This window comes from Xenopus laevis, chromosome 8S (genome assembly GCF_017654675.1).
Source record: "Xenopus laevis strain J_2021 chromosome 8S, Xenopus_laevis_v10.1, whole genome shotgun sequence".
NCBI lineage: Eukaryota > Metazoa > Chordata > Amphibia > Anura > Pipidae > Xenopus > Xenopus laevis.
The window spans coordinates 45655710-45683159 of NC_054386.1; the positions used below are offsets into that span (position 1 = coordinate 45655710).

Genomic DNA, 27450 nt, shown 5'->3' on the forward strand with positions numbered 1-27450 from the left:
ATATAACATTCGTTACAGCCAATCAACCAACAGCAGAATATAAGCACATATAAAGATAAGAATATCATATTAAAAATAGAGACAAAAGACAAAGGTAACATGTTCAACCCTAATCTTCCCCTGATTAAGTGGCAGGTGGAGGGTGGAAACCCTGTGGGGTGGAAGTGGCTAATCCACTCAGTATCCAAATGTCCCAGATCTTCATAAACCGATCCATTTTGTCGGTTATGTGGGCTATGCCCATTTCAAAAGCTCGATTTGCATTCACTCTATTAAGTATCTCGGTAAGATTCGGTGGCGTGATGCTCTTCCAACAGCAGCTTGTTTATATAAACTATAGTGGTGTTTCTATAGCAAATACACCAGTTTTACCAGTACAGGGCAACAGTACATTATACTGTCTTTCCTTTAAAACGCTTTCTTTTTTTGGTGTTACGGTTCTTTTAAAGGGACTCTGTCATGATTTTTATGGTGTGGTTTTTATTTCTAAATGACACTGTTTACACTGGAAATATTTCACTCTACCATGTAAAATTGAATTCATAACCCAAGTGTTTTTGTTATTAGTTGTAATATTGGTGTGTAGGCGCCATCTCAGGTAATTTTGCCTGGTCATGTGCTTTCAGAAAGAGCCAGTACTGCACTATGGAACTGTTTCTGACAGGCTTTTGTTTCTCCTACACAGTGTAACTGAAGGAGTCGCAATGGGACATGGATTTTTACTATTGAGTGCTCTTATATCTACAAGGGAGCTGTTATCTGTTTACCTTCCCATTGTTCTACTGATGGGCTGCTGGGGAGGGAAGGGAGGGGGTGATGCCACTCCAACTTGCAGTGCAGCAGTAAAGAGTGACTGAAGTTTGTCAGAGCACAAGTCACATGATTGGGGCGCCTGGAAAACTGACCATATGTCTAGCCCCATGTCAGATTTCAAAATGAAATATAAAAAAAATCTAATTGCTGTTTTGAAAAACGGAATTCAGTGCAGAAGTCTTGTATGATGTATGTATTTTGAAAAAAAAACACGTTTTCCCATGACAGTATCCCTTTAAATAGAAGTCGGTGAATGTGGTGCCACTGTGACAGTCAGGATTAATGTTACAGAGAGTCTGTTATGAGACTGGGCCATAAATGATCCCATTTAGGGCAGTGGCCGACTGAGAGATTTGTTGCAATTATTTATGTACGACTGTGGGTGACAAATCACCCAAAAATGGCTCTCCATTGAAAATAACTGAAATTGCTGGCGGTAAAACCAGCATATCGCAAACTCTTCCCAGGAAACGGATGACTTTGGAAGAATAAAGTGAATGCGTTGGTTTTTCTAGCCGTCAATTTCAATTATTTCCGTTGGAGAGCCATTTTCGTGAGATTTGTTCCTCACAGTCATACAAATTTCCCCATCAGCCACTGCCCTTGAGACAGGTTGTTAGGTTTTAATTTGTTTAACATTACTGTATTACTAGAGTTGTTCCACTTTTTTTATGCCTGAACTACTGACTTTTGAATCCTACTTTGTTGTATTGATCTAGTACTCCTATCCAACAGATTTTTTGTAGGGTCTATAGAGGAAGTCTGTCAAAATACCATGGTGAACATGTCCAAAAAATTTTGACTTTAAGAACAAGCAGACACTACCAGAGCCTGGTAAACACTTAACACTCCACCTGCACCTAGAATTATTGTCACAAAGCTGATACTAACAGGGAATGAAAGCTGCAATTTATTGTAGCTTTTAATGTTTAGTGTGCAATTATATGCCACTTTTCCCTTGGCTTTTGAAGTCAAACCAAAGCAATTTGGAATAAGCTCAGAAATCCAATGACACTGAATTCCCCTGGCACAGTCCAATGCATTCTTTTTGCCCTTGTTTGTAGCTAAAAGATATTGTGTGTGCTGCTCTTTTGGAGTGAATCCTACTTTCATCAAATACAGTGAGAAATGTACTACAAATTATACAGTTGACTGTAAAATTTAAGATGTTTGGTTCATACCCAATGTAGCTTTGTGTAACTGTCTTAGGACTTGTGCACCATGGCATCATTTTATACATGATAAAACAATAGAATAAAAAAGCAATAGTCCTAAATCCAGACTACATAGCTGTGGATTTTAAGTCACAACAGGATACGATGATATGGCTATAGTAGTAGGTACATTCCTCACAAAATCTGCATTGATCCCCTGGGTTTCTTACCTGTAAGCTTCTGTAGGTCAGGCCTTGGTTCAGACAATACTCCTCTGCACTGTTCCTCCACAGGGAGAGGGATTACCAGCAACCCGTCTGCCAGCTGTGGAAAATCCTTAATGAAGTTATTCTCCCTGAGGCAGAAAAGAAACACAAACAGCATGGAGGCATGAGAAAAGTGAATGCACTGAACAAGCAGACAATCGGTACAGCTGGCTGACGCAGACTGCGAGATTCGTTTTGCGCTCTGTAAATCGGGTTCTGTAATAGATGAAAAAAGTAAAACTATTTCTGGAATTGAGCATACGGGGTCAATGTATTCAAGTTTTAAAATGAGGAAATAAACAATAGATAAGCAGTGTTAGCAGTTGGCAGAAATCCTGCAATAGTTAAACCTGCTTCTTAGGTTTTCAAATTTCCCGGGGCAGACGTTTTCAATCTAGTGCACATGCGCAGCTGGAAGAATCCCGGGCCGGTGCATTTTTCTGCTGATAGTAGCACCGGCCTGGGGTGTCAGGTAAGAATATAGTGTATTATCACTTGAGGGTGCCTAACTTTTGGCACCCCCAAGTGTAACTTGCCTTTCTGTCTAAACTTGTATAGCAATTGGTGTAGAGAAAAAGGTTAGAAGGCACAAGTGGAACAAACTAATTTTACAGTATATTATTCCTCTGTTTTGTAACTTTTTTTTGCTAAGTATTTAAATAACTATTGAAACATGCTCTGATTTCAAACTTTTCAAAATCTCTGCTGATTAGGTTCCATTAAAGTACAAATGAAAACCTTAAAGGCAATGGTACACAGGGAGATTTGTCACCTATGTCAAATGCTCCCCCGCCTCCAGCAATAATGTAAATTGCAGCATCTTTTTGTTTCAGAAAGCTGAAGCAAAGTGAATAGGGTTTGTGCTGACCATGCTTTTTTCACAACAAAATGATAGTTTTTGTTATTTCTGAGGCAAACAGAGCCAACAGGAAGACTGATGCTTCTTTATGCTTGGTTTCGCGAATTTATTCGCTGGCGGCGAATCGCGCAAATTCGCTGGCGGCGAATCGCGCAAATTCGCAGCGAATTCGCGCCTGGCGAATAAATTCGCCCATCACTATTCATTATTTTCTTGAGCCAATCAGAACCAAAAGGAACACTGCTACTTCACTTCTTTGTGAGGTAGATAACTAGATGATTAGTGCACAAATAATCCCTCTGCATAATGGACTCCAGCTAACAAAACAGTAACATTAATGAGGGAAAGATGGGGGTTCTATTCTGGAGATCTAATTGTGTACCTTGAAGGGCCAACCATGGAGTAGCTTCAATTACCCTGTTTAGCTCAAAAAATAACAAAAACCTTAGATTTTTCATGATCAAAATTGGCAGTAGTTCATATGAAAATATGAGCTACTGCCTCATTTACTAATACAGCAGAACCCCCATTTTGTGTTTTTCAGGGGACCATGAAAAAAAGATGTAAAATCAGGGAAAATGTAAAATCAAGGAAATATGTTAAGGACACAAATGTCAACTATTTAACGGAAGTAAGTACAGGAATCATTTTTTATTTGCAACAGTGTTGTACAGGGAGTGGTTTATACAATGAGTGTATAAAACATGCACAGGGAGTTGTAGTTTAGAGGATGAGGGATGGTATTTAGCTTGAGCATACGAGTGCTGTGACAAGCTACAGTATTATCACTTCCTTATACAGTACATTCTGAACCTTGTCACAAGTCTGCCAGCAAGCTCAAGGTCCACCAAGCTGCAAGTTTACCTTGCAGTGCCTACTCAACACTGCCCTCATACAACCAGCCATTATCCGGGAATACCTCGCACCCAGCCGGCCTTGGAAGAACTGCTGCTTGGGCCGGGCCCTGACTCTTTGCCCCTCTGTCCAGTTAGTCAACCTTCTCCCAGCCCTTCGCTTACACAACCCTCACTGCCTTGGTTAATTTCCAAGGATCACTAACCCTCTGTCCTCCTTCTCCTGGATTGGCCCTGGTTCTGCCTGGAATCCCGTTCCACCTGCTTGTCCTCCTCAGCTCAGGACACACCGTGCCACCAATCCAGTTGGGTGAGTCTTCCAGCTCGCTCATGACATCACTGCACCGGTCTCGCTCTCTGCCGTACATGCTCACGACGCTTTCCAGCTAAGCACTGACCTGGCCCTTCCCAGTGGTGCATGCGCATGATGGCGTCTGCGATTGCAAGTATTGGGGGAACTTCAAATTTACAAAGTAAACAGTATTTACTTTAAAAGTAAGCGATTTGGTAGGCAGAGCCATGATAAAAAAGTGTAAAATTCAGGAAATATATACGTAAAACCCAGGAAAAAAGCCCATAGAGATACATTAAAATTGGTGGGATCGCAAAAAATATGAGTAAAAGGCAGGAAAATATTAAATCCGGAGACGTAAATTCAGGGTTATACGGTATTATGTGATGAAGTTTTAAGGGGCCAGAATCACACTCCTTAGAGCCTAACTTCACCTGTAGGATTCACCACACTCTGCATGCCATTATTACATTGGTCACATGTCATCAGCATTGGAATGGCACACTGAGGGCCCACTAGGGCTGCTGCGGCAAGATCCCTCCTGGCAGCCACTGGTGGCCCCCTTTCCAACTACCAAACTACCACCAATCGCACGTGCATGCTGTTGTGCCGCATTGCATCTTATCATGTGCCGATAATCTTACTTCTGTGGAGGGGGTGTTCCTGGTGTCCCACTGGCACAGTCCGACCCTGTATGGTATGTCCTTGTTCGAGGCAAGGAGAGTTTTTCAGATACAAGTAGTTGTGGCAGACTCAGGAAGTTGTCACTGCTATAGCATTTAGCCACCATTTAAGGAAATAACATTGTGATTCTATAACCAATAATAACACCAGCAGCAACAAGTTGCATAGGTAAGCCTTTGCAAACATTTCTGGTAATCTTTACTGACAACATCTAAAAAGTCACACATTGGCCCTGCCACAAGCTTAATTACACAGGGGTTAGATTTAAATAGGACATTAATATTCTATGGACCCTTGTTACTATTTAGATTAAACTAAATTAAACTCTGTTCTCTCTGGGAAACAGGCTCTTCATAGATTTCTAACCTCCTAGAAGAGTCTGTGATGGTCTTCATATTGCTATCCCCTGCCTGGGCAACAATCTACACACAAGCACAGGGCTTTTACTATACTATACAAGACTAGGAGGAATGGAATGTTGGAGACACACTATTCTAAATGTAACATACCTCTGCTAGGTCAAATGGCACAAGAATGAAGAATCCTTACAAACAAGGTAGCAATGACGGAAGCTCTAATGTTGCATTACTAGGAGGCTTCAGGAACAACAGTCCAGCCAAGTGATACTGATGCTGCAGAACCTTCAATTGCAAGAGCAGAACTGGATCAACTTGAAAGAGAAGAACTGGATCAACTTGAAAGAGCAGAACTATTTCAACTTGAAAGAGCAGAACTGGATCAAGCAACTGGATCAATACACGAAGGGATTTGGGGTCAGATTTCATGTCTGCCACAGAAGCTACTGTATGAGTTGAAAAGTTGTGTTACCTCTATATGGACAAATATTCAAAACTTGCACACTAGCCACCAGTTCCAGCCTGGCTTAGAGAATACCTGTGGTGTCCCCATCATAAAATTATCACAGTACTCTTACACCATTTGAAGAACAAACAGATATTGATATTTACCTGCAAAATGTTGAAATGTTCTGTAGTTTGTACAATTCACCACAAAATGAATATTTGAAGCTAGACCCTCAGTTGACATGGAGGACCAGAGGCGCTGCAGTCACGAGGCAAGTTGAGAAGCTCGTCTCAGGCGGCAGCAGCCCGCGAGTTACCAGGGGCGGCAAAAAAGGCAGTGCAGAGAGGGCAATTATACTCTCCACACTAGCAATGTGGCCTTTTACAAATGCGCAAAAAGGACGCCAGTGCCTGTCACAGCGCCAAGAGGGGACCGGACTAGGTGTAGCAGGCAGAGAAGGTATGTGCCTGTGCCCCCTCCAGCTTTACGCCCTAGACACGTGCCTACACTGCCTACCCCTAGTTCTGGCCCTGTGAGCCGGTTGCTAGGGGAGCCGGCATCTGAAAGACCATAGTTTCAGCAAAAACTGCAACCTTATCTGGATGGACAACATTTCACTAAACAGATAAGAAGAGGAACCATCCCAGCAGAGGGTTAATTAGCATTATCTTGCTTGCAAATAGACTGCATATGTAGAAATGCATCTGGACTGTTTTGAAATTGGAAAGAGTGTTTTACCTGTAGGGAGCTGTAGGAATTGAAGACCTGGGGGTGGAGAATGAGCTCTGTGAAATTGTGGGGTGGACATATAGCAAAATGGGGAAAACAAAATGTTTTGTGCCTTGTAAAGTTAATAAATGGTCTGATATTTGTGGTGGTGTTTATATTGCTACCCCTGTACCTGGACTTCAATCGGAAAGCTTAAAAAAAGAATATGGATAGAAATGTTCTTATTTTTATACTGACCTAGAAATTCAGCTGCTGTACAACAGTAATCACCCAATCCATGCGTTAAAGTTGTCCATAGCATTTAGCCAAGCATATTCTTTCTGCTGCAAAGTGGAGCCTGCCCATTAGCTGGTTGTCGCCCGACATAGTATGGCAACGGACTTTGCATAAAATACAGGTTATCTTTACAATGGAGCAGTTATCAGCCCGATACAAGGATCTTTAGACAGATTTACAGAGATATGGGCTCCGTGGATCAGCTATATGGCAAACAAGCTTGTCTTATAGAATTGCTAGGCTGAATTGGTTTTTGTTAGGTGTCAATTGTGTATTGATGTATTTTCTGACAGCGTATGGGAGGGACCCTACTCTCTGTTTCTTATTCTTCTTTTTCTTACCTGTTCTTTTCTCTGTATTTCCCTTCTTATATAGTGATTTATAGCTACATTGCTTAAATTCATGACAAACGTGAGATTGCCTATGTTGACCATATTGTATTGTATACAGTATATACGAGGCTTTGTCCAGAGCAATGTATTCTCTAAGATTGTGTTTTTTATTTCTTTTGGAAATTTAATAAAAATATTCTGAGTAAAAAAAATGTTGTCCATAGCCTACGCTCAGGCAACTGACCGTAACCCAGAGAAAAGAAATGCTACTGGGGGATCTTAGGAGGCATATTTCTTTACTGCTGTAGGGCTGTGATGGTCTTGGGCTGGTATAGAACCACTCAAAAAATAAGGTGTAGCATTTCCAACCTAAATCTTTGCATTCTTTAAAAAAAACAAAAAAACCTTTGTTAACTAAAATTTAACTGTAAAATAACATATACTTGAAGAAATCTGCGTCACAATTTATACAGCTATATACGTCTGTAATTCTGTCAAAGGTTCTTTTTGATATATATACCATACAGTAAAATATAGGTATGGGGCCTGTTATCCATAAAACTTGGGACCTGGGGCTTTCCAGATAATGGGTCTTTCCGTAATTTGGACTTTATACCTTAAATCTAATATCTTAGTTTTGATCAAGTACAAGGCACTATTTTCTTACTACAGAGAAAAAGGCAATCGTTTTAAAAAATGTGGATTAATGGATAAAATACAGTCTATGGGGGACATCCTTTCTGTAATTCAGAGCTTTCTGGATAACGGGTTTCTGGATAAAGGATCCCACACATGTACCCCAGACTGTTATACCTAGACACACAGTGTAAGGTTACTTACCGAAGGGTTCCAGCGCGGCGGCTCTCGGCGGCTCTGACGTCACGAGCGTCGAAGCGCAGGCGCGTGTATGCGCATGGACGGCACAGAACGTAGTGACGCCTGTGTCTTTACGCAGGCGTGCCGACGCTGGCGAAAAAGCGGCGTTAAGACTTAAGGTATTTAAACCCACTTTCTTATTCCTTCTGTGCCTGGTTATCGTGGTTTATTCCTGTGAGACCTAGCTATACTTTTCCTATTGACTCCTGTGTATGACCTCTGATTGCCCTCGAATCCTTTGCTGAATACCCAGACCTCGACCTGTTTACCGTTCCTGTTGTTTGCTGCCTGCCTCTGACCTCGGATCTGCCTGACTACGCCTCTCTTCTCGACCCTCTGGTACCTCGATCCTGTGTAGCCTCACTGGCTTCTCTCCACTCACGGTTCCCCCTGTAACATCCTCAGGTGGGTTCAGTGTTGTGTGAGCCGCTTGTGAGTCCTTTTACAGCTTGACGAGATCCAACATCTGAAAATCCCTGGTAAGCCTGACACACAGTGGGAAAGATGTGGAGCTCAAAATTCTCTATTGGGAAAATCTCAACAAAGTAAGCAGTGAATCGTTTAAACAGGAATTGAACAAAGCAGGAAAGGAGAGAAATTAAATGTAATTATTGAGCACAATCGCGTGGGGAACAATAATCCCAAAATATTTTCTTCCTCAGAAAATGCATTTCCTTTGCTTGAAGTTTATATTGTTTTTGATTTGGATAGGCAAAAACCTCTAACTTTTATACGTTTACAATAGCAATGTAAAAATATTTTTAATGGGTTGAACTTGAAGCTTATGTATTTCTTGGATAGGCATAGTGTAGAGTTCTACTAGTTACTGTGACATTTTATTTGCATTTCCAACTGACAATCAAACATATATATTTCAAGGTAAGAATGGCTATTTGTTTGTTTATTTTTGTTGGCTCAGTCCCGTAATTATACTCACCATAGCCAGCAAATAAATACATTGGTCTACAATCCCTCTCAGTTTATAAAAACACAGGCATCGTCAAACTGGACAATATAGGGTATATTTATCAAGAGTGAAGGTAGAGATCGCCACAGTCCTCTAGAGTGAAATTCTGCCACTCTCTATTCATTTCTATGGAATTTTGGAAAGAGCATTTATCAATGGGTGAAAGTTCATCCTTTGATAAATAGGTCTTTAAAAATTCCATAGAAATGAATGGAGAGTGGCGGAATTTCACTGTGGCGATCTCTAACTTCACTCTTTGATAAATATACGCCTATGAATCCAATCCAGGCAGACTTACTGTATAGTTACAGCCTTCATAATTAGATGGGGTTTTTTCTTCCTCTTTTGTTATTTTACTGTGATAAATCATTTTGTAAAAATCTAATATGTGTATGAATGCAACTATTTTGAGACACACCGACTGAAAGTAATCTCTGGTTATATTTATTCTCAGCTGGGAAATCGAATTGTTCTAGAGTAGTTTAGCTTTTTAACTTTGCATGATTGCAGCACCATAACGATTAAGAGAGCTGGTGCATATATTAAAAAAGCTTTTAGAATATCCTACTTGGTAAATTGGCCTATTAGACAATGACGCTATTTTAGTATGTAAGCTGCACACCATACGATGGATATTGATAATGTTTCATTCTTACTCCAAAAAAGGTTACATTGGGTTATGTGACCACGTTCTAAGGTGTTCTTATTGTATTTGCTGACTGATAACTTCTCTCTGCATGTACAAAGTTTACAATGTTCTGTTCCCAGACTATTGTTGCATTAAGTCCTATAAGGTTGTATGATTTCTAAAGCAACTTAATTTTTTGTATTTTTTAAAGTAGCATGATCAAGTTTTAAAATAGTATTAAAGTTATATTTTTAATAGAAAATGCCAGGGTTGGACTGGAGCCTTGGGGGCCCTCCCGGCAGTCCCTTGGGGGCACCCTCCCAACCTTCAAATTCCTGCTGTGCGCATGCGTGTAAAACGTTGCAGTGCAACAGCTAGTCAGCTAGTCAGAGAATCCCCTTGACAAAGGCCTTGGTGCCGAAACGTTGGGACCATTCTCATTTTGCTGGTAGGTGTATCCGCTCCTTGTTGATGTCTTGTTTGCTATGTATAACTAATGGGTGGTAGACATTGTATACTGTTTTTGATGTTTTGTATAAATTATGCCATTTGTTCTATGGCGTTGTTTATGTGAATTTTTTCTGCATAAAAGTAAAACAAAAGATTTTTTTAAACCACTTGTGTTCTCTAAATTGTATTTTTTTTGAGTTTGCGAACATATGGACAAAACTAATATGATACAGTATGTGTTCTGAGTGAATATTTGGAGCCACTGGATGCAATATCCAAGGGGTAGGTGAGCAACAGGTTGCTCACGAGCCACTGGTTGGGGATCACTGAAAAACAGATTTCCCTAGAGAAACAGAAAAAGCATTAGCTCAAAGATCTTGTTAAAATATGTCTCCAACAAAAGAAGGTTGTTGTTTTTTTTAAATAGTTTTTACTCATGTAGGTCTGTATTGGTATAACCCTATATTCTTATAGTACAACCTAAATAAACTTTAAATAACAAAAACCACAACTTTTGAATACACTACTGAATACATCTACAAAGGAAAATGAAGGGTTCATCCAGGGCACTCATCAATTTAAAAAAAAAAAAAAATTATATATATATATATATATATTTATATATATATATATATATATATATATTATACATTATTCCAGCCAAACCTACTGCACTATAATTACTGCTCATAAGAAGGTTAATCACATAGAACTTAATGTTGCAAGAATAAAATGTTACTTTGTATATTATTAGTGATGGCCGAATCTGATCCATATTGCTTCAACAAAAATGTGCGAAATGGCGAAAATTCACCAAAATGAATTAAAGTCTATGCGCGGCAAAATGTTTTGACGTGCAACAAAATTTTTTTTCTCCCATTACAGTCTATGGGGGTCATTTTTGCAATGAAACTTGCTAAAAAGTTTCACTCATCACTATAAACACATTGTATAATATCCTGAGAGAGAGAGAGAGAGAGAGAGAAAGAGAGAGAGACCATTGTCAACCTTGACAAAATGAATGTAGGGAATTTGGAGCAAAATTTACACCAGGTAAATGCTCCTCAAACATGAGTTACCTAATCACAACCTTTACGCTTACATAGCATTTAAGCCATGAACGAACATGTTGTGTTTATGGCACTGTAATTAAAGATCTAATAAGTATGCCTATATGTTTCTCTAGTCCAGAATATACCACCATTACAGTGTCATGTCATTACTTTCACTAATTTTTACTTTTTTTTCAAATGGTCATCTGCTTCTATAACGGATACCAGCCTTGTTAGTAAAGAGCCATTAGTCTTATAATGAACATGTGGAAGTGAAATCCTAACATTCAGAGAAGCAAAAAGACGTTTTCATGTCACTTATTGAAAATAAAATAGGATCATTAGTCTGAACCAACCACGGTGTACAGAAAGTGTGGAGGTATATCTGGAATGAAAATGTTATGATATAGTAGTTACAGCCTTAAAAGTGGAGTTGAGGGTGAATAGGTGCTACAAATCTCACATCTCCTCCAATGTGCTACTTTAGAACATGAACCCCTGTTCCAGGGCTGATCTATCCTTATCTAGTAATTAGGGCTAATTAGCTGAATCAAAGCAACAAATTGAAAGATCTTCCCTGAATACATACTAGCTCACAAATAGCCTGATCGTTAGAGAGATAGGTTAAATCTTGCAATTAGAGATGCCGTGAATCCTGGATTTTGGATAATTACCACTTTTGTACTGTTTGGGTTCAGCCACATCGTTAGTATTCTGATAGCATAATGTTTCTGTCAGCCTGGGCTAAATCTATGCTCCCTGACAAAGAGGTGCACCTTAATAGCAGTCTTTCTGAATTCCAAGTTTCGGCAAAACTTAAGAGTTACATTGTTACTTTAAAGAGACAAGGAAAAACAATTGCATAAATCCATCAAATTAAACCTTTAACAAGATCGCTGCAAATTATCCAGTGGAAAGCAGACCACTTTTCCTAGCAGGCTGATGCCACTTCAAACCTATCTGGTGTAGAAAGAAAGCTCTTATTTCTGACAGTGAACATCACATTTAATCATCATATTGTCTCATCCATAGATTATTTTTGGGGAAATTTTCTGATGAATAGTCTCACAGGATTAACTATACTGGGGGATTTGTGAACTCCTTTATGCAGAATATATGAGTCATGAGATGTACCGTATATACTCGAGTATAAGCCGACCCGAGTATAAGCCGAGGTACCTAATTTTACCTAGGAAAACTGGGAAAACTTATTGACTCTAGTATAAGCCTAGACACAACTACAGCCCTGTCTCCCAGCAGCGACCCCCCCAGCGATCAACCAGACTTCTTTGCAAAGTAGATGGTGACAGAGAATTGCCAAACGGATTACTGTGTGCATTGTCCCACTGTCCAACTACCATGTGCAGAGGGTGCTGTGTGATATTGCCATCACTGTTAATCTTTGGATGCTGAAAAACTCGGCTAATACTCGAGTATATACGGTAGTCATAAAGCTGGCCAGTCCATCCATATAATGCAGTTTTGTCAGGCAAATGTAGTACAAATGTGAACATCTAACATGAGATTTAAACCGTATACATATTAGACATGTTGTAAGTACAGGTATGGGATCTGTTATCCGGGAACCCTTTATCCAGAAAGTTCTGAATTATGGAAAGGCTGTCTCTCATAGACTCCATTTTTTCTAAACAATCTAAATGTTTTAAATTATTTTCTTTTTCTCTGTAATAATAAAACAGTTCCTTGCACTTGATCCCACCTAAGATATAATAAATCCTTTACATGATTTTCTAGTAGACCTAAGGTAATTACAGAAAGATCCATTATCTGGAAAACCCTAGATCCCAAGCATTCTGGATAACAGGTCCCATACCTATACTGCAGTTTAATGCTCCTTAAATGGGGTTGTAGTAACAGCCCTATTAAGGACATGTTGTAAGGCCCAAAGGCCTCAGAGGTAGTGAGGACCAAGGGAGGAAATAACAATGTCAAAGTTCGCAGTACAGATAAGGATGAGACGAAAGAATGGTCAAACAGGCAACAAGATCAGTCCAGGCAGAAGAGGTTCAAGGTCGAGGAATTCAGGCAAAGGTCGGTACACGGATAACAAGGATTTTCACAAGATCACACCCAGGAGTAGCAAGCTAAAACCTATAATTGGGCACAGGTGAATTCCCAGAGCTCCTTAATATAGTCCCAGATTTGGCGCCAATTTGGACGCATCGGCGTCATAACGTATGCGCGGACGCGCTGGCGTCAGCGACCGACGCGCTGACGTGTGCGACTGACGCCGGCGCCAATTATTGATGCCGACGTCCATTCCGTCGCCGGCGACCAATCAGAGTGCGGGAAGAGGTCGACATCATCTGGCTGCGTCCGTGAGGAACCAGGGAGCCGCCATCTTGGACGCCATCTTGGCCACCATCTTGTAAAGCGATTTCGGACTCCATTACACATGTTTATAATGCCTTGTTTATTTTTATTGTTATGCAGCACTGCTGATACTAGAGGGCACCCTCTACAGCAGTCCAGAGAGTCTCTTAAGAGTATCCTAGGATTCTATGGTTATGACACTTTCAACGTGGAGCCAGCTAGGCAGTTCTACAGCCTGTTGAACAAAGCCTACAACCAAAACCTTCAGATCAGTTCACCAGAAATAAAAGACTTTTTGTGTTTTTCTGATATTATAGTTACATTTTTCACCATTTTTTTCACCAACTCATGTCTTTTCTGAAGCAGCTCTGGGAAGGGACCACTGACTAAGCTGTTCTAAATTGATACATAAATTGGCATAAATGTGGAGGGGGGGGTTGGTCTGACTTCTGCATATGATTCACGGACAGGTTGAGATTCCTTCCACTCCCCCCACCAATGACCTTATTGCGTGAGCTTCTGCCTCCAGTGAGAGCTTTGTAAAGACCCGTGTCTGTGTGGCTCTGCCCCTTTTACGATGTCATAATGACTGTAGTAGGTGTGGATTGATAAATTCTGAGGTGCTCTGGGTAATGTTGGTTGCGGGAAGTGGCAGGTCAGGGTCAGGTATAGTTGATCAAGCTTCAGTAGGCGCACTGCATTCAAGCAGTTACTTAAACATGCTACTACCGCTAGTTTGAAACCAATCTATAGATTTGTAGTATAGAGCACCGCAGAATATGATGGCACTTCATAAATATATGTTAATAAATTTACCACACACTCCTGAATTTGACTTATCACTCCAGTTTGAGACTGTAAACAAACTTACAAACCTAAGATCACCTCTCCATTCTTTGTGTCACGGTTGGCACCCTAAATTCAGAACCGATGCTAAGCACCCTGTTCTCGGCTCATGCTTCATGCTTAACAGCCGCCTTTCACCTCGGGGGGAGCCCTTGGCCAATCGGATGCCGCCAGGTCTTATTAAGAGAGGTTCAAAGCGAAAGGTTCTGAACAAGCAAAGGGACACAACGGTAAAGCAGAAGTCTTTTGGACAGAAGGTTGTAGTACAAGGCGCAGACAGAAAGCAAAGTCAGATCAGGCCGGATCGGGGCAGGCAGAATACAAGCGGAGTCAAACAGGCAAGGGTCAAACCAGGAGATCAATCAGATGGAATACGGAATAGAGGAGTCAGTTACCAGACAGGGTCAGGATTTCAGAAGTCAGGATCGTCAAAAGCAGACAGGGGTCACAACAGGTAGTCAATTCACAGAATAACAGAAGCTATATTAGCACAGAAGCACCAGGAACTCGCAAGGAGAATACCTATAATGGGCAATGTAAAAATACAAACTGTGCCTTTAAATACATATGAAATTCGCGCCATTGCACGCTGACGTCATCACGCCAGCGCGAATGCGCCCATAAACCAGGAAGAGGCGCGCCGCACATGCCCTAAGAAGATTTAGAAGATGCACAAAAGCGTGACCCTAGACCACCAGGGTGAGTTATTACATTTTGCTTCTTAGTTACAAATCTATGATCAAGTAAGCTTGATCCAATTCATTTCACCCAGGATGCGGCATCCTTGCAAACTTGGCAAAAGTGGCAGATGAGATTCAATGTTGATAAATGTAAAGTCATGCACCTGGGATGTAAAAGTATGCAAGCCACTTATACCCTTAATGGGACTGCACTAGGCAAATCCATAATGGAAAGGATCTTGGAGTCCTTGCAGATAATAAACTGGGCTGTAACAAGCAATGCCAGTCAGCAGCATCAAGGGCAATCAAGGTCTTGAGCTGTATTAAAAGGGGCAGAGATTCGCGCGAGGAGGGGTCATTCTTCCACTGTACAGAGCACTGGTAAGGCATCTAGAATATGCTGTATAATGTTGGTCTCTAGTGCTCAAACGACAGGACAAGCTGGTAAAAGGTATAGAAAATCTCAGCTATGAGGAAAGTTAGGGTTGTTCGCACTAGAGAAGAGGTGTTTAAATGGCACCTGTTGGGTAAAAATGTTATCCCCAACCAAAGGTGCGGGTTAATAGAGCCTGCATTCCAGTTGGGGATAACAGTCGTTTTTTTTTTTTTTTTGAAAAGCCCCCACCACCAGCGCTATGCTACCCTTACCAAGAGGGAGCTTCCAGTGCGAGCAGTCATGTCCGGTCACTCACATGTGCATAAGACGTCATGCACATAACGTGTATATGACATCATGCGCATAATGAGCAATTCGGGGCAGCTGTTCATTATGCCCATGCTGGTTACCGGACATTGCTGCTTGCACCGGGAGCTCCATCTCAGTGTGGGTAGCCTAGCGATGGCTGGGGGCATTTTTTTAAAAAAACGTATGTTATCCCCAACCGGAATGCGGGCTCTATTAGCCCTCATCTTAGGTTGGGGATAACATTTTAACCCAACACGAGCCCTTTAAGGGGTAATATGATAACTATGTATACATATATAAGGGGGTCATATAATAATCTCTCTAATGCTTTATTTACTAGTAGGTCTTTCCAGCTGACTCAGGGTCATCAATTCCAATTAGAAGAAAGGAGGTACTGCTTAAATATTCTTAAGGGTTTTTTTACAGTGGGAGATGTGAAGATGTTGAATTCTCTCCCTGAATAAGTCGTACAGACTGATACATTAGATAGCTTTAAGAAGGGGTTGGATGGCTTTTTAGCAAGTGACGGAATACAGAGTTATGGAAGATAGCTCATTTTACAAGTTGATTCAGGGACTGGGCCGATTGCCATCTTGGAGTCAGGAAGGAATTTTTCCCCCTCTGAGGAAAATTGGAGAGATTTCAAATGGGGTTTTTTGCCTTCCTCTGTATCACCTAGCATTAAGGCAGGTTACATATAGACTTAAAAGGTTGAACTTCATGGACGTGTGTCTATTTTCAACCTAACTTACTATGTTACTATGTTAAGCTTCTACAATCCAACTTTAGATGACTACTACTAACTACTGTACCTGAAAATGTAGACTTATTTAAATATTCTGAGCTAATTTCTATCATCTCCATGGTTTTTTGTACATCTTATTTTTCCCTGGTTGAGTACACTTTTTCTGCCCCTTTCTTTCCTGCTACATAGCTCTTATTTGCATTCTTTGTCAACCTTTGTCTTAAATTGCCCTCCCCTCACATAAACGCATTGTGCTGCTGTAAGCGATGCTCAGTCCTCCAAAGTTATAACTGTTCCTTCATTATTTTAAGTCTACTATTAAAACAAGCATATAGTTACAGTATAATAAAGACGTCCATCAGAGAAAAGTTGAATGTAACAAAAGAAGGGGAGAGTGCATGCTGGTGGGTTGTAGGGGATTAATTACAGGATTTGTGTGGGGTTACATACATCATTGGTATTTTAAAATCAAGGCAACTTGCCACAAAAAATACATATTTTTTAGGACAAAGTCATAGATGTACTTTTTATATGTGAACACTCAATACTGAACACTGAATATTCAATGTACATATACAGGTATGGGACCTGTTATCCAGAATGTTCAGGACCTAGGGCTCTCCAGAACTTTCCGTAATTTGGATCTTCATGCCATAAGTCTACTAGAAAATCATGTAAACATGAAATAAACAAAATAGGCTGGTTTTGTCCAGATCTTTCCATAATTTGGATCTTCATACCATAAGTCTACTAGAAAATCATGTAAACATGAAATAAACAAAATAGGCTGGTTTTGCTTCCAATAAGGATTCATTATATCTTAGTTGGAATCAAGTACAAGGTACTGTTTTAATATTACAGAGAAAAAGGAAATCATTTTTAAAAAATTTGGATTTTTTGATTATAATGGAGTCTATGGGAGACAGCCTCTCCATAATTCAGAGCTTTCTGCATAATGGATTTTCGGATTCCAGATCCCATACCTGTACATCAATATAAACATATACTATATACACAGCAAAGCTAAGGATACATATCCAGATGGGACTGAAAAAACAAATAATATTTGTTAGGGATAGGCCCTAATTTACATACAATATTAAAATATGAGAACAATTTAAAAAATCGCATTAATAAATCACATGACTTAGCAGTGAGAATTCAGCAGAATCAAGAACCGAACTGAATACTTTATTCGTTACATTCATTATATTTAGATGCAACATTTTACATCTGCTTTTAGCAGGTTCAGGTAAAGTGAAATTCTATGAAAACCTTGAACTGTGGTAAAAACTGCATGGCAAATTGTACCTATTTGTGTCCCTTTTATTGAATTATCCCCGGTGTGTTATTAAAAAAAAATCTTTTTAGCCAGTATATGATACATATATTTCATAATATTCCAAGCATTCATGCTGCTATGCCACAGAAACTTTCATTTATAATAGGCGGATGAGATCAAAAATGTAATCAGAGGCACGCACATAAAATTCTCTTTGCAGGGGAACAATTGTTCAATTGCATTCATGCAGTGTGGCTGGATAAAAAACATGTCCTGGTCATGTCATATTCGTGAATTTAACAATGTGGCCAGGGATATGGATAAAAGTTTTAAAGGAGATGGAAAGTCATCTTATACTCCAAATTATGGAAATGCTGTCTCCCATAGATCATTTGTTCAAATGATCCAACTTTTAAAAACATTATTTACTTTTACTTGCTCTAAACTAAGATATAATTAATCCTTATTGGAAGCAAAACTTTCCCATATGGTACGAATGCCAGATCATTTGAAACGTTGGGCAATCTCTCCTTTCAGGAATGAAGCACTAAAACCATAATGGTAGTTCTGCTAACCCTCATACAATAGTTAGCCACATAGGGGCAAATTCACTAAGATGCGAAGTTGCGCCAGGCGCAACTTCGCCGCACTTCGCCAGGGCTCCGCAAATTCACTAAAATCCGAAGTTGCGCACAGGGGTAGCGTAAGGTTGTGGAGTTGCGCTAGCGTTGATTCGCTATAGAAAGCGAAGTTATGCTAGCGAAGGCTAATTTGCATACGGCGCGAAATTCAAATTTCAATGGAGGAACACGTATCTGCACTACAAATGCCTAGAAAACCTTCAAATCAGCAAATAAAAATTTTATTTTGCCCTACACATGTGCCCACTGTCTAGGTAAGTTGCCATGAGTCAGGAAATGTAGGGGGGAGGAAGGGGAGCCCCAAAAAAATTTCGATCTTTTTCAGCCTATCAGCCATCATGTAGAAAACACGCCAGCGTTTTTTGGGACTTAGAAAAAAAATTGACTTTTTTTTTTAAACAATCCCTATCTACTCTATTGCGCTTCGCCAGGTCTGAGGTGGCGAAGGAAGTCTAGCATAAAAGGTAGCGTTCACTACACTGCGCAAGTTAGTGAATTTGCGTAGTTTCGTCGCTAGCGAAAATTCGCCTGGCGTATGGTTGCGAAGTAACACTAGCGAAACTACGCCAGCGTTCATTAGTGAATTTGCGCAGTAGCGAAAATGCCAAACGCTAGCGAATTAACGCTAGCGTTCGGCGCTTCGCGGCTTAGTGAATTTGCCCCATAGTTTTTAGTGAAAATGAAGTACAAAACCAGCCACTAGAGGGGGTGTGGCTAGCCATGGTGGAGACTACACATTGAAGGAGCTCCATCCTGCTGAATACTAATATCCTGGATATTAGCAACTATATTGTCTTCCAGCATCAACCGGGTCATTCATCAAACTACTTTGATCATGGGGAAAAGAAAGCAGCCTGTTACCTGATCTCCGTACCTCCATAAAACTCCAGCACAGACTTGACCTTTCTCAAGATGGCGCTGAATGTGAAGTGGCTCCCACATGCTCGGTTAGTAGTGAGCTCTCCCCTGTAATTCCCTGACCATGCGACTCACTGCATATACATAGCCCTGATTTGACATCAGATGACACCCCAGTCACAGCACAAATTTTGAGCAATCAGCTCAAGCAGCTGCAGGCTTCATTAGTAGCTACTATTACTCAAATTGTCTCAGGAGCTGTCACATCAGCCATAAAAGAACTACAGAGCGATAGTAACAACCTGGGGGAGAGTACTGATAAACTGGAAACATACAGAAATGACATAGCCCAGAAACTGTTTAATGTAGAGGATGAAAATGCTTTTCTTCAAGGGGAAATAACATACCTCTGGGATATGTGTGAAGACCTTGAAAATAGGTTACGTAGACAAAACCTAATACTACGTTGAATACCAGAGAAAGTCATAGGCCCTGAAATTTACTCTGATTTGCAAAACTTGTTCATGTTCCTCTGTCCAGATGTACCAGCTGAACTGTGGCATCTAGATAGAGCTCATAGCTCCCTAGGTCCAAAACCACCACACAAAAAGCCACCATGTGACATTGTCATTTGTTTTCATTACTTTCAAAGCAAAGAAGCAATATTAGCCAAACGCATATCATAAGATACAAATATTTGCTGATCTTTCTCCACTTACTCTTGCTAAAAGGTGAGACCTTAGATCAATTACTCAGAAACTGAGAGAACACAACATCCCCTATAGGTGGGGATTCCCGTTTGAGTTGGTGGTGAACTGATTGGGCCATACCTATATTTTACAAAACCCGCAGAATGCTTCAAAATTATTAAGTGCATTGGGTGTAAATTCTAAGACTGCTGCCTCATCACCTCACTCATCTCACTCTGCGAAGATTAGCCCTCTTCTGCAGCAACAATGGACTACAGTTTGAGGACCTGCTAATTCACCTAGACTAGAATTGAGCCGTCTCCACCCTGGAAACCCTGAGAGCCAACATGCTCTCCATACGGAATGACTAGTGGAAATCCCTTTTTCCTCACACTCTAGTGGATTTTATAGAGAGTTCAGTAGAACTCCTTCTCCTATGGACTACTCCGTCTGCTCCTAGTTGTAATTGTCGGACCAACCTTGGAGACACTGGATAGATTTCAACTGGGCACAAAGATACTCTACCATATCACCACAGTATCACAACTACATTTTTGGTAATTTTTTTCTACACCTCCTAGTGAGATCTAGAATCATAAGCTTTTTTCACTGGAATGCTTATTTACCCTGCTTTTCTTTTCATATTATAATGTTTATTCTATTTATAGTTAACTGTTTTTAATTTTTACTCGCTTATATGGGACTGTTCTATAGTCGGACCTTAATATGCTATCTAATTTCCACGGTCACGATGCATTTAGTGTTATACTGTTTGACCCCCTTACCACATGGTAACCTTGTTACTTGGTAGCTGTGCAAACTGCATTCAATGCAGTACTAGGCTTACTTAATTACACTGGACGATGGCTAAATGAATGTCAAAGGCCTTAATAGTATAAATAAACAATATTTAGCCATCAAAAAAATAAAATGTCTCCATACAGATGTGGCTTTCCTCCATGAGGAATATTTTTCTAGGGACAGATCAAGCAAACTTTATTCATACTTTTATCCTACTGCTTTTTATGTCTCTAGCCCTACTAAAAGAGCTGGAGTTGCTATACTTATACATAAAGATTGCCCTCTAACGGTTGACCAAACTATTTGCGATCCTAATGGACATTATATAATTTTATTGGGCAAATATGCAGACACTCCTGTGATGTTACTTAACATTTATTCCCCTAACAGGAACCAAAACCGTTTTTTGTGGAAAATGTTTACTAAAGTGCAACAAACCTCTTGTCTTTATACTGTGATGGGTGGCGATTTTAATGCAGCTTACTCTCAGTTAGCAGACAGGTCACATCCTTCCCCAAAGAGACAAGCCCAGCTTCTATCTAGATCATTTGGGCAGCTACTCCGACAAACTCATCTGTTTGATCTATGAGCTTCCCCGTAGAGAACCACATTGGCATCTTAATGAAAGTATATTGCATGACCCAGAGACCCTTAAATTAATTGAAGCTAACCTAAAAGAATATTTCCTACTTAATGAAGGCTCAGTTCAATCCCTGGCACCCCTATGGGAAGCACATAAAGCTACAATTAGGGGTAATTTTATAGTTTTAACTCCCAATAAGAGAAGAAATCGCACTAACTTGTACTTTTCTTTACATAGGAAACGTAGGGAAAAGTCGCAATACAATCTTTACGGCACAGACTCCTTACTTACGGTACTCAAAAAGTAACTATACACAACAAATTAGCTGTTTCTTACAGCCCCAATATTGGCTTTTTCTTATGTTAATATGTTTATTTCTATTTTTTCTTTCTTACTACTTTGAACCATATAAAAATGTAGCCCAATGGATATTTCGAAAAAGTTGTACATTTATGACACTGTTAACATAGGCTTGTTGTGCTTTTACCAAATTATATACTGTTTAGAAACAATTTGCCTTCTGCTATACTTGAGATATTGTATTTATCTACTTGGATGCTATTGTTATTTTATCCTATATTATGTTGTACACCTCTATCATTTACTTGTTAAAATCGAATAAAACATAAATTACCATAACACCAACCACAGATTGTATATAAATACATTTCAGGAGAGTTTTTTTTAACCAGAGGTGGGGGGTTTTGTTTCTTACCTTTGTTCAATTTAGAAATGCTTTAGCCTTTATATCACATACCCATAACACACAGATGATAAATAAGCAAGAAGCACAGCCTTTGCCAAAGCGTTGTTTTTGTCAGTAATTGCTTCTTTCTATTTTGGAATGGTTCTACACCAAGTCAGCAGAGGGCACTAGTTGGTTTGAAAATATTACACACCATTAAAATTCCCATAACGGGTTTTAAAGATTGATTTGCACTGATAACCATCATTAACAACAAAAGGGCTGAATTTAAATCAGTCTCATGTGTGCAGTTAACATATTCATTGCTGGTACATTGATATTTGGCCCTGTTGTTATAGCTCATGAGATTTCACATGTGCCATGAATACTATTTAATCCTCGGAGGTTCGGAGAAATAGAAAGATCATTGAGGGGGAGGAAATCTATGATGTTCCAGGATATCAGTAACTCACCCTGTTGCATTGTATCAAGTAGAAAAAAGGGGCACACTTGGCACCTTGTCTCAAAGGTTGTCACTGTAAAATGGAGCACAATGAGCTGCATTGTGCTCTGAATACAGCGCTGTCTACATTCAACAATAATGCATTCCCAAGGGAAAGTGGTGGAAGGCACATGTGCATGCCCAGAACACTCCCTAACTGCCATATTAGAGCCTTTAACGTAACACCTGCAAACAGAAGGGCTGTATTGTGGCTGACAGCAATGTGCTCTGCATTCAGATAATATTACATAAGGGGCAGCTTGCACAGACTATGGCCCTGGGCACATGTGCTCTGTGCATGTGCCCCAAGTGCCAGGATTTTCACTTATTAGTGCAGTAATGTTTACACAGAGAACACAGAGGTTTGTGGGTGAATACAAGCAGAAGGAAGTGCAATATCGTAACCACTGAGCCATTTTTTCCTTTGATCTTTTTTAAGACGAAGCTGGCTACAGTTATAAATAGTCGAAACAATACCAGTGTACAGCTATTCATATTATTACAGCTTGAGTGCCAAACTTATAGCTTAAATGGTCCAAAACAACTCCACAGCTGACAGTTATTGCTGGTTCTGTGATTTAAGGCCCAAACTTCACGGTGCAATGTCTTCAGATCTGCCGCCTACTGAGAGGAAACGCAGGTGACCAATCGGAGGGGCAGGATATAATTTATGTTAACAAAACTTCAGATGCGAACCCTGCACGATGCGTCTTCATCCAACAGTCGGATTCATGTAGTTTGCAGCTGCAATATCATTAACTTACATTATATTCTACCCCTCTAACTGGTCGCCTGCATTTCGTTGCATTGCGACACATCGCACCAAATCGGATCGTGGAGTTGTACACCTAAAACTGTGAGGTTGTCAGATTGAGAACCCTCAGATAAAATGCAGTGCACATCATTTATAAATCTTAAAGATACTGGTAATGTAACAGAGGCCAAATAGTTTGTTTGGGATAAAATACAGATGACTGCAAGGTTTAGTTAGAAACTAACCAGTTATAAAACACATCTATGTAATGTTGTTGCCTTTTAAAGAACAACTTGCTTCTTGACAGGCAGAATTTATCCAGAATTCTCAGCCAAATTGCCAGAAATCTGACAGTGTATGGTATATTTTATTTATTTTGCAATTGAGATGATTTGTTTGCCACTCTCAAACCATATTTCATGCAGATAAGGGGTTTACCTATTTTATTGTGGCCACCTGTTATGGTTGACACCTGTTCAGTTTTGACCTGAACAGTTCCGTTTTTCAGTTCGGCCCGGGGTTATTCCAGTGACCACCACAGAGCGATCCTCTTCCTCCTTTTTTTTTCGCAGCTGCGCATGCACAGTAGATCGAAAAGCTGAACTTTAATAAAAATGCTGGTTATTTGGTTCTACTGCACATCTGCGTCTGCCCTGGGAAATTTGAAGAAGAGGATCGATAAGTAGTGCTCGCTGCAGACTTCATGTGTAATTATCTTAAAGGAACAGTAACACGAAAAAACGAAAGTCTGGTAAAGTAATGAACTATAATGCACTGTTGTGCTGCACTGGTAAAACTGCTGTGTTTGCTTCACAGAACTCTACAATAGAGAAAAAAGAGAAAAGGTACAGATACAGATACACAACAGATACGCTCTGTAGTATACAATGCAATTCTTCTGAACTTATCTATTATCTATGGTGTATCCCGTGCTTGAATGGCTGCCCCTATGACTACACAGCGGCTTCTTTATATAAATTATAGTAGTGTTTCTGAATTAAACACACCAGTTTTAACAGTTCAGGGCAACACTACATTATATTGAACAAGTAGAGGTGGCTAAGTGTGGGTTAATTGTAGGCTCAATTCTCCAGTACACACCCCTGCCACAGGTGTAATCGCAATATGCATAAGGAAAACAGGAACTGTGAATGAGCCAATGAAGCAGTACTAGCTGCAAAAAGTGTTTATTCCAACAACATGTTTCGGGCACACAGGCCCTTTATCAAGTATAGTGTACAAATCACATAGTGCACATATATATAGTGAAAAAAAGGATATGATGTCATCCCACAGTGGGAGTGGTAAATAGTCCATTAGCATATCAGTCCATTACAACCACCGTTGTGTGTTTTCGCATGTAAATCAGTCTTATACAAAATTCAGAAAAAAGTAAGGAAATACAAAGACCAACTGGAACTGCCCTGAAATCTAGGGCCTACCAATGACATGATAATAACAATATTTCGAATAAACAAGCGGAAGGAATGCCTGAATCATACCATTATCTTGACTGGTAACTTACAGTAATATTCCAATATTTCAAGCTTGTAAAGCATGGGCATATAGATATATAACTTTATCTGTAGGGGAAGTACATCTGTATGTGATTTGTACACTATACTTGATAAAGGGCCTGTGTGCCCGAAACATGTTGTTGGAATAAACACTTTTTGCAGCTAGTACTGCTTCATTGGCTCATTCACAGTTCCTGTTTTCCTTATGCATACTACATTATATTGACCATCTTTTAAAACGCTTTACTTTTTTTGGTGTTACTGTTCCTTTAAGTAGAAGAAATTAATCAAGAATTGATAGTGTCTTGATGGGCACATTTCTAGAATGCTAGAGCTGAAATATAAAAAGTTCCATTTACTATATATATATATATATATATATATATGTGTATATATATATATATATATATATATATATTCAGAGAGACAGCAGTCCTGTCTGCCTTTAGCACAGCATGTTGCCAGTATACAATCTTGTTCAGTAGAGGATATCCTGCAGGCGAGGTGACATTCATTTCACAGAGGCTACGAATCTTCTGTTTGTACAGCATTAATTCGAAGGGTGACATCTGGGAGCTTATCGGGATGTGCAGACATTAGCACTGCCTCGCTGACTTATATGAACAGCATATAAACACGCCACTGCTTTCCAGGGTGAAACACAGTGATAAATGCTATACAAACATATACCCTTTCATACTGTGCAAAGCCATACATGTTGCATACATTGACAAAATGTCACACACAGATGCACACGGAGGCAGCCTCCTCATTCAGCAGCCACATCAAATATGGAAGAAAATCAAAGTACTACACACAGGATGCAGATAATGGTTCTCACTAAGAAGGCTGGGAATTTGCTATTTTACAGAGAGAGATTGCGTCAACCTTTGATAAACAGAAAGGTCATGTCTGTGCAGTGGTACTACTAATGCAGGGCCTGCAGCCTCAGGGGCCTCCACACCATCCCCTAGGTCCCTCCAACCACAACCCCCCTCTGGGACCCCCTTTAGCCCCTGTCATTCACGTCAGATGAGAGCTGGGATCAGGGAGGGAGGTAAGCCGCAGTGAAGGGAGCGGGTCTGGGCAGGCGGGGCTCAAAAGAGCCACGGCCCACTAGATTTTTTCCTGACGTCCGGGCCCAGTCAGACCCAGTCCGGTAACCCATTATCCAGAGAGATCCAAGGTCATCTATAGATTCAATTTTAACAGATAACTAAAATTTACAAAAATGGTTTCCTTTTTCGATGTAATAATAAAACAGTTCCTTATACTTGATCCCAACTACGACTTAATCTGTACTGGAAGCAAAACAATACTATTGGGTTTTAAAGGGATACTGTCATGATTTTTATGGTGTAGTTTTTATTTCTAAATTACATTGTTTACACTGCAAATAATTCACTCTACCATATAAGAAAAAGTAGGCAGCCATATCAGGTCACTTTACCTGGACATCTGCTTTCAGAAAGAGCCAGCGCTTAAGGATGGAACTGCTTTTAGGCAGGCTATTGTTTCTTCAACTAACTAACGGTCACAGTGGGACATGGATTTTTACTTCTGAGTGCTATTGTTATATGTACCAAGCAGCTGTTATCTTGTGTCAGTGAGTGGTTATCTGGTTACCTACCCATCATTCTATTGAAAAGTTGCTGGTGGGGGTGGAAGAGAGGGGGATGATATCACTCCAACTTGCAGTGCAGCAGTAAAGAAAGACTGAAGTTTATCAGAGCACAAGTCACATAGCTGGGGGCACCTGGGAAAAATCTGTTTGCTCTTTTGAAAAACCGATTTCAGTGCAGATTTCTGCTGGAAAAGCACTATTAAGTGATGCATTTTGAAAGAAACATGTTTCCCTGTGACAGAATCCCTTTAAGGTACAGAGATCCAAATTACAGAAAGACCGGTAATCGAGAAAACCACAGGTCCAGAGCATTCTAGATAAAAGTCCCATACCGGGGAGCTGCGCCAATGGGGTGGCAGCACCGAGCATGAGAAAAGAGTGCTGAGAGGGGTGAGGGGAGGGAGGTATTGCAGGAGCCTCCTCGTGCACCCCATGGTATAGAAACAGCACTGGTCCCATACCTGTGTAAGCACTAAAAAAAAGTATCATAAGTAATTAAAAGTGTTCCAAAACCGGTTGTTGTACACACGTTAGCCACTTCAAGGGATTTTGGAGATATTATTAAGGTGATAAATAATATCTCCAAAATCCCTTGAAGTGGCTAACGTGTTCGTGGAGTGAGAGGGGGTCCAGAGGTTTGCGTTCCGCAGCCTGCACCAAAGGAGTTCTGAAGTGTGGTCCGCATTGAGAATATCACTATACTGGTAATAAGCAAGTTTACATAGAGGAGAGGGGCATCAGTCTACTGAAGACCGGTGATATTATTCTAATTTGTGGGGGATGCGTGCAGTAAATAGAAGGTGGGGGACCCCCTGACAAACCCTTTACCGCAGACTTTATTTCTTCTACAATCTATATACGCAAATAGTCCTGAGACTGCGCCATAACATTTTGATCAATTACTCGCATTCACCAAGTTACAGATTTGTTGGGACAGCTGTGGTGACTTCTGATGAAGTACATAGTTACGAAACGCATCAGACCATGAGCTAACATTTCTTTTTAAACGGATGTAATAAATAAAGGCTGATCTTTTAACTGAACACGAACCTGAGTGATCATTTGACTCTGGAGTGTGCTGCAACGTCTTGGATGTGCATTGGGACAGCTCTGGAAACCACGCTAAATTAACATTTAATCCAATTGATTGTGGATACAGATTCCTGTTGGAGAAATATCACTCTCACA

The 27450-nt window shown here is 40.2% G+C and overlaps 1 protein-coding gene across 2 annotated transcripts in view; it reads right to left on the minus strand.

The window, feature by feature from the left end:
* LOC108700042 (astrotactin-2) overlaps positions 1–27450 on the minus strand; it is an 882685-nt gene that overhangs the window by 244760 nt on the left and 610475 nt on the right. For both annotated transcript variants that reach the window (XM_041574753.1, XM_041574754.1), the window contains one exon: positions 2198–2322. In XM_041574753.1, the coding sequence (XP_041430687.1) occupies positions 2198–2322 (125 nt within the window). The remainder of the gene's footprint in view (positions 1–2197; positions 2323–27450) is intronic.